A 9065-nucleotide genomic window follows, 5' to 3' on the forward strand; every position below is an offset into this window, starting at 1 on the left:
CGCTCTGAGACTCCGAATGAAGGGCGGGGTATAAATCCAATCTCCTCCTCCTCTTCTTCTTCTTCCTCCTCCTCCTCTTCTTCGCATTGCAGCCTTCCCCCACAACCTAAATTAGTTAAAACTTTAAAATTTGCTAATAATTCAGGGCTCTTTTTGTAGCAGGAACTCCCTTGCATATTAGGCCACACACCCCTAATGTAGCCAATCCTCCAAGAGCTTACAGAGCAATTCTTACAGGGGCTACTGTAAGCTCTTGGAGGATTGGCTATATTAAGGGCGTGTCACCTAATATGCAAAGGAGCTCCTTCTACAAAACCTGCGGTATATTCCCAGACGACTGATTACTGGGAGGGACTTTCAAGAGTCAAAGCTACCTTCATTGGACACTTGTGAGCTTTGGCTCCTGAAAGCTCCCACCCCAAAACCTGTGTGGGTCCCCGAGGTGCTCCTGGGCTCGTCTCCAGCCGTCCTACCGCAGACCGACGTGGCTGCCCTCTGGAATTATCTCCCGGAGGTGGCGTAACCCAGAGAAAGGAGTGTTTGTGAGGCCGTATCAGGAGAATACGAGCTGCGGTGGCTCAAGTGGTTAAGACGCTGAACTGCAGGCTGCGGAAGGTCGGTAGTTCAGCAGTTTGAGACCCGAGTGTGCCGCATGACGGAGTGAGCTCCCGTCTCTGGTCCCAGCTCCTGCCAACCTAGCAGTTCGAAAGCAAGAAATTGCAAGTAGATAAATAGGTACCGCTTCGGTGGGAAGGGAACAGCGTTCCGTGCGCCTCGGTGTTTAGTCATGCCGGCCACATGACCACGGAAACGTCTTTGGACAGCGCTGGCTCTTCGGCTTGGAAACGGAGATGAGCACCGCAACCCTAGAGTCGGATTCGACTGGCTTTCGAGCAAGGGAAGCTTTTTACCTTTACCTTTTTTATCGGGAGAATGGAAGTGTGGTGGTGGACGAAAGCACAGCCTTCTGGGGCAGGGGTGTGAAACATACGGCCCGTGGGCCGGAACCGGCCGCTGTGTCAGGTTCCCAGTCAACTCACTCTCCGCACAGGCTTTCTTGAACGAAAGTTTATTATAGAGATTTGAGAGGCTGCAAAGGTGAACTCTTTGTCAGGACCGAGGAGCGAAAGTGGGAGCTCAGTGTAGAACTAAAACCCACATTCCATCCATACGCCACACAGTCATACGCGATCCTAAGAGCCCAGACAGTTACAATGGTTCAACTAGCCATTCAAAAGTCTTATCTTCTTCGAGGACACTCTCAAGCGAAAGCGTTGCCTCCCTAAACTGCAGACATTCACGCTGTACAGCCTCCCTAAACGACAGACTCCCTCCCCTCCCACCAGGAAGGTCAGTGAGGTTGAGCGATAAACGGGCAGCTGGATACATCTGCTTTAGCGAGGGAAGGGAGGGGGATGGGAACGGGGGTGTGGGGTACATGAAACAGGTGACTGATACCGTAGGTATAGAGAACAAGGCAAAGGGCGAAGCCGAGTCTGACACCCTGCAGGGCCGGTATCTGACCCGCGAGCAACTGCCTCTCTCCTGCTTCCTTCTCCGGGGCTGCTGGTGCATCACAGTTTGCTTTCCCCCCCTGCCGCCTATCAGTCCCCAAACCCCATCCCCCCCAGGCCCCACCCCTGCTAGCTCACACTCACTCAGCTTAGAGGGAACAGTGCTGGATACATCTGCTTTAGCAAGGGAAATGAGGGGGATGGGAACGGGGGTGTGGGGTGCATGAAACAGGTGGCTGATACCATAGATATAGAGAACAAGGCAAAGGGCGAAGCCAAGTGACACCCTGCAGGCCCGGTATCTGACCCGTGAGCAACTGCCTCTCTCCTGCTTCCTTCTCCGGGGCTGCTGGTGCATCACACTTTGCTTTCCCCCCCCCTGCCGCCTATCAGTCCCCAAACCCCAAACTCCCCAGGCCCCACCCCTGCTTTCTCCAGGAATTTCCCAACCTGCAGCTGGCAACCCTCCTGTCTCCTCCTGTCTAAGGTTGCCACACATGGCCTGGCCCCAACAAAGTGACATTTTTATCAGATCCGGCCCTTGTAACAAACAGGTTCAACACCTCCGTTCTAGGGCAAGGGTCCCCCAACCTTTTGGAGCCTGCGGGCAGCTTTGGAATCCTGATACAGTGTGGCAGGCGCAGCCACGGAATGGCCACCACAGCTTACTTTCACTCATAGTGAAGATCCTTGTGCTTGTTTGAAGTTCCAGGTGCGAGGTCCCCACCTCAGCCTCCAGACTGTGTGGCAAGAGAGGCTAGATAGCTGGATAGGCACACTGGCCTTTCTTCCTGTATTTACTCTTCTGCCACTGTCCCCTTTGAAATGTAGATTGTGTTCCCAGGGACAATTGCCTTCCTTCCCTTTGGTGTCGTGGTTAAGTGCACGGACTCTAATCTGGGAGAACCAGGTTTGATTCCCCACTCTTCCTCCACTTACAGCTGCTGGATGACCTTGGGCAAGCCATAGGTCTGGCACAGCTGTTCTTGAAAAAGAGCCGTTTCTGTCAAGAGCTCTCTCAGCCCCACCTACCTTACAGGGCATCTGTTGTGGGGAGGGGAAGGGGAAGGGAAAGGAGATTGTAAACCACTCTGAGACTCCTTTGGGTAGTGAAGGGCGGGGTATAAATCCAATTTCTTCTTCTTCTTCTTCTTCTTCTTCTTCTTCTCTCACTTGAAGATGAACTCCCTCCCTGCACACACAAAGAGAGATGGTATGTTGTCCTCTCTTGGCACCATGAGGCAGATGGCCCTCTCACCATCTGCTTCCATCCTTTAGCTAGTAAGTTAGTACTCTATCCTGTCTCTGCTCTTTCCTATCCAAAGTGTACTTCTCAAATAAAGACAGGAGTATTTCTCTTCTAAACTTGCGACGTGGCTCTGTGTAGCTCTGTAAGCCGAGTGACCTGGCAAAGTAACGCTGTTCCTTTTGTAGCTTTATTTAAGCACTCTGCTAACTAAGGGGAACTGGACTAACCACACCTGCTAACCCCAATAGGTTATGGGCCCAGCACGCTCCCGCTGCCGTGGTGGCGGTGGCTGTAAAAGGAATGACTTTTAAAAAATCTGCACAGCCAATCAAATCTCCAATGGCGAAAGTTCCACCTGGTGCCCATTTACTTTTTGAAAATAATTGGCGGGTACCAGGAAAGGTCTCCATTGGGTACCATTGTTCCCATGGGCACCATGTTGGTTTTTTAAAATAATTTTTATTCAATTTTCAAATAGTAACCATCATTACAGCTTATAGTAAACAACAAACAATGAAAACAACATCGATCACGAGCAATTATTGGCAATAATAGGAAAAAAGGGTGTTTATGTTAGAGCTGTTTAAAAACCTAAAGGCAACATATAGTGACAACAGCCTAGATTAACGTTGTAGTAATAAAGTCTTCCAAGGTGAATATAGGACTATACAAAATGTTACAAAGGATTGACTATTTCATAAAAACGTTGAGGGATTTGGGATTGTGCTGTTGAGTTGGGTAAAAAAAGATGCTTCCAAAAATGGAAGCCACTCATGCATTATACTAATATGATGCCCAGTATTACAAGTGGTTAAGATGCTGAACTGCAGGCTGTGGAATTTCGGTAGTTCAGCAGTTCGAGACCCGGGTGCCGCATGACGGAGTGAGCTCCTGTTTCTAGTTCCAGCTCCTGCCAACCTAGCAGTTCGAAAGCAAGAAATTGCAAGTAGATAAATAGGTACCACTCCAGTGGGAAGGTAACAGCGTTCCGTGCACCTTGGTGTTTAGTCATGCCGGCTACATGACCACGGAAACGTCTTTGGACAGTGCTGGCTCTTCGGCTTTGAAACGGAGATGAGCACCGCAACCCTAGAGTCAGATTCGACTGGCTTTCAAACAAGGGAACCTTTACCTTTACCTTTATTACTAGTCAGCCCTGCACGATCTGCAATTTTGTCCATCGCGTCTAATTCCCAGACTTTAGCATACCATGAAGGGTTTCCAAGGCAAGAGATGAACATAGATGTCAGATCCCTGCAACAATCAGAACCAACAACTTGCTTCTTCAGAAGGAAAGTTTATTGATCAGTATTGGCAGGGCATCTCTACTTCAGGAACTGTGTTAAGACTAAAGCATAAAGCGCGGGGTGCAGAGATATACAGTGTTCAGAGGGGGGGTCACAGGGTGGTTAAGAACCAATGAGGGGAGAAGAGGGTCCCGCTAGAACGTAACAGTCCCACTTTCCCAGAGAAGGTAGTACCATGGAAGCATTCAAGGCCAAGCACATGAAACATACAGATAAGAGAGCGAGCATCACCCAGGCAACCAGGGAACCGGAAGTACATTCCAAGGAGGGAGACGTCTCCCCCCTCACCACCAGCCTTTATGGCAGCGAGCTGACACATAGGTGGTCTGCTGTTGCCTGTGTCTGTGTAGTGATCCTGGACGTCCGTGGTGGTCTCCCATCCGAGTACCAACCGGGGCCAAGCCTGCTTAGCTTCTGAGACCGGATGAGATCAGGGTAGCCCCCCCCCCCCCCAAGAAACATATTTATGCCAAACATAATCGTGCCAGGCTGCACCTGAGAGGGAATGCCACGCTCTCCTAGCCTTGTTGCCCTGTTCCCACCCTGGATTTGTGAGAAGGGGCACCAGAGAGAGAAGGCCAGCTCCCTTACCTGTGTCTTGAACGCGGTCCAGAGCAGACCTTTGGCTCTTCCTCTGACTCTCTTCCCCTCCCTCTGTCCCGAAGCCATCTGAACTGGCACTTCGGTTATTCCTCTGAGCGTCTTTAATCTCGTGCCTTCTCCTCTTCCTCCTCCTGGCAGCACAACAGGAAGATCATCACGTCCATGTGCTGCTCCGTTGAGTATATCTTAGTAACATCAGAACATCAGAGAAGCCAATGTTGGATCAGGCCAATGGCCCATCCAGTCCAACACTCTTGAGTCACACAGTGGCCAGAAATACCAGGTGCCCTCAGGAGGTCCCCCAGCGGGGTCAGAACCCCAGAAGCCCTCCCACTCTTGCCCCCCCCCAAGCACCAAGAAGACAGAGCACCCCTTGCCCCAGACCGAGAGTTCCTGCCTATCCCTGGTGGCTAAGAGCCACTGATGGACCTCTGCCCCATACGTGTATCCAATTCCTTCTTATAAGAACATCAGAGAAGCCACTGTTGGATCAGGCCAATGGCCCATCCAGTCCAACACTCTGTGTCACTCAGTGGCCAAAAATACCAGGTGCCCTGAGGAGGTCCAGCAGTGGGGCCAGGACACCAGAAGCCCTCCCACTGTTGCCCCCCCAAGCACCAAGAATACAGAGCACCCCTTGCCCCAGACTTAAGAACATCAGAGAAGCCAATGTTGGATCAGGCCAGTGGCCCATCCAGTCCAACACTCTGTGTCACGCAGTGGCCAAAAATACCAGGTGCCCTCAGGAGGTCCAGCAGTGGGGCCAGGACACTAGAAGCCCTCCCACTGTTGTATTGTGAGAAAGGGTGAAAGGAACATCTTTCTCGACCTGCTCTGTCCCACTATAAACCTCGATCGTATCACCCCTCAGCCGTCGTTTCTCCAAGCGGAAGAGCCCGAAGCGCTTCAACCTTTCTTCATAGGGAAAGTGTTCCAACCCTTTTATCATTCTAGTTGCCCTTTCCTGCACTTTTCCCAATGCTATAATGTCCTTTTTGAGGAGTGTAATCTTGTGCCTTCTCCTCCTCCTCCTCCTCCCGGCAGCACACCATGAAGGTTATCACGTCCGAGAAGCCCCCCTTCCGATACCAAACCAACAGCCTCTACACGCCCATCACCACCCTGAAGCACGCCGACCCCAGCGGCATCCTGCCCCTCAACGCCTTTCACCAGATGGTCTTCCAGCACGACCGGCTCTTCAAAGCCAGCCTCAGCCTTCTGAAGATGCTCCAGTGGAAGAAACGGCGGGACCTGGACCACGGCCGGGGCCGGGGACCCTGAGAAGAAGACGAGGAGGCCGGGCCCGGCTCAAGACCCTCGCAGTCCCTCGCTTAAGTTAGGACTCTTCCCAGTTTTATGACTCCCTAGAGAGTTTTGTGTTGAGTTCTGCCCCCTCCCCTCGGGCTCTGTATCAGGGCTGCCACTTTTGGGAAAGTGCAAACCAAGGAGAGAGATTGTGGGATGGAAACTGAAAGGGAGCAAAACAACCGTGATATATTATGCCAAAAAAAAACAAATTCTTCATAGACTTGTAAGTTCTTTTGAGTATCCAGTTTACTTGGAGCAATTCAAACGGCATCAACACCACAACGGACCACGCATGTCACGTCTCGTTTCGTGTACAAACTTTATCAGAGTGGGTAGTGTTGGAATTCCTGTGTAATTTTAATCCATTTGGCAAACACTATAGTCATTTCTCATAGTAACATTCATTTTTTTGTTTTACAATTTAATAAGTTTTTTATTGGGTGATAAGTCAAGAATACATAAGAGTTAACCTGTATGAACCACAAAGACAATGTATATCAGTGACATTACAGATATTCATATTTTTAACTTACAGGATGCGTTCAGACGGGGAATTTACAACAGTATAGGTGCCGGTTCCAACTGGTGTACTTACCGGCGTTCAGATGGCGAACATCTGCCTCCCATCCCTAACCATTGTAAATCCCTTTAAACCGTTGCACTCTGCCACTAGGTCCCCAAGTGGTGGTATACTGAGTGCAACGGTTTTTCTTTTAACAACCAGGCTTACAGGATTGTGATCTGAAAAGTCTTTGGTAAAATCTCTACTTTAACAGCCTTAGTACTTAAATCTCTAGAGAGCCAAACCATATCTATTCTTGAAAAAGATCTATGTCTATCTGAGAAATAAGTATATTTTTTTTACAATTTAATAAGTTTTTTATTAAGTAATTAGTCAAGAATACATAAGAGTTAACATGTATGAACCAAAAAAAAATGTTTATCAGTGACATTACAGATATTTATATTTTCAACTTACAGTGTGTCCAATCCATAAAGTTTTTAATTACCCTATGAGTGATACATAAGTGTTACAAAGTACTTTAACACTAGTTTGAAATGCTGTTCAATAGAGTGCTCAGACCTCAGAAATAACTATCAACTTATAAGTGCATCCATTCAGTGTATCCCTGATTTGCTGGCAGAATATTAGTTTCTGTAAAGTATATTATCAGAGCATACCATTTTCGTACAAACCTAGATTGTGACCCTTTATGCCTATGTGTGTGTGTTTCACTTGTGTCCGCTATTTTGTCCATCACATAGTGATCCCAACATTTGTTCCGCCACTGGTCCAGGGATGGAGATGCCTTGGATTTCCAAGAGGCTGCAATGATGAGCTGCACCGTGGCGATCAAAGTGGCAGCTAGTTCAGAAATATGAGCTTCTCTGTCATGTGTTGAGTTCAAAAGTAGTATGGCCAGATCCAGTGGGATCTGCTCTGACGTTATTTTATTTATTTCTTCCTGAACTTTAATCCAGAAGCCTCTGAGCACTAAGCAGGACCACCAGCAGTGATAGAAGTCATAGTAACCTTCATCGAATCCTCTAGTGTAATGCATAGTAACATTCATCAAATCCTCTAGTGTAATGCATTACTCTAGAGGATTTGATGAATGTTACTATGAGACGCGATATGTGTGGTCTGTTGTAGTGTTGATCAATGTTCCCTCTAAGCTGTGGAGTTTTGTGAGCAAAAATTCTACTTTGTGAGCTACTGGCATTCAAGTTGTGAGCGAGCCATTTGGCTGCTGCAAACTTAGTTTGCTCTGGAGCCCTCTTTCCTGAGCTAAGACAAAAATGTGTGAGCCAGAGGCTAAAAAACGGTGAGCTAGCTCACACTAACTCAGCTTAGAGGGAACACTGGTGTTGATGCGTTTGAATTGCTCCAAGTAAATTGGATATTGGAAAAGAACTTACAAGTCTATGAAGAATTTTTTGGCATAATATATCAGGGTTTGTTTTGCTCCCTTTCAACTTTCGGGAAAGTCACGGAAATGGAAATTGGTCAGGCAGAGCCAGAGAAATGGGTCCAATGTTAGGGAAAAGGTGATCAAGACATAGTTTTGAAATGCCGCTGCAAGAGGACAGTCTGAACTTGTGGCAGTTGAAGTAGTGAAGCAGCAGAATACAGGTGTAATGTGACGATGCGCACACATCCCATAATCTGATTGCATGATTTTGAAAATGTTTACGGCTGTCGGTGGTTAACAATAAAACAGAATAAAATGAACTTGTGAGAGAGGGCGTTATTTTATGGAGAAGCTGATTGGCTTTTTGAAACTTGGTTTGTATTCAAACAAACCTGGAATTGCTTTCAGTTGATTTGAAGATGGGTATATTTGCTCCTGCCAACCCAGCAGTTCGAAAGCAAGAAATTGCAAGTAGATAAATAGGTACCACTTCAGTGGGAAGGTACCAGCGTTCCTTGCGCCTTGGTGTTTACTCATGCCGGCCACATGACCATGAAACGTCTTCGGACAGCACTGGCTCTTCGGCTTGGAAACGGAAATGCGCACCGCATCCCTAGAGTTGGATTCGATTGGCTTTCGAGCAAGGGAAACCTTTACCTAACTTTACCTATATTTGGACAGGTTAGCAAATTGTGCTTTATTTCTTTCTGGCCAGCTGTGAAGGCGAGCAGGTCACAGTACTACTCTCTACACCAAGGGGGAAATGGATACCACCACCGATTTGAGGGAAGGCAGTTGTTGTTGTTGTTGTTGTTCAGTCGCACAGTCGAGTCTGACTCTTCGCAAACCCGTGGACCACATCACGCCAGGCCCTCCTGTCTTCCGTCATGCTCCAGAGTTTGCTCAACTTCATGTTCGTTGCATCGGTGACACTGTCTGACCATCTCATCCTTTGCCGTCCCCTTCTTCTTTGACCTTAAATCCTTCCCAGCATCAGGGTCTTCTCCAGTGAGTGCTCCCTTCTCATTGGGTGGCCAAAGTATTTGAGCTTCAGCGTCAGTATCTGGCTGTCAGGACCCACAGCTAAACAACGAAGTACACGCTTTTGGGAAGGTTTTACTTTTATTGAAAAGCCATAGATGCGATAACAGGAACACCGTTAGGAATGGCG

At 48.2% G+C, this 9065-nt stretch overlaps 1 protein-coding gene across 1 annotated transcript in view; it reads left to right on the forward strand.

The window, feature by feature from the left end:
* LOC107120849 (retinol dehydrogenase 8-like) overlaps positions 1-6581 on the forward strand; it is a gene marked incomplete at its 5' end in the record, with an annotated part of 15991 nt that extends 9410 nt beyond the window's left edge. Inside the window, one exon of the mRNA XM_015423617.1 lies at positions 5718-6581. Within this exon, the coding sequence (XP_015279103.1) occupies positions 5718-5954 (237 nt within the window). The remainder of the gene's footprint in view (positions 1-5717) is intronic.
* Positions 6582-9065: the final 2484 nt, after the last annotated feature.

This window comes from Gekko japonicus, unplaced genomic scaffold, assembly GCF_001447785.1.
Source record: "Gekko japonicus isolate JY-2015 unplaced genomic scaffold, Gekko_japonicus_V1.1 scaffold5627, whole genome shotgun sequence".
Classification (NCBI taxonomy): Eukaryota; Metazoa; Chordata; class Lepidosauria; order Squamata; family Gekkonidae; genus Gekko; species Gekko japonicus.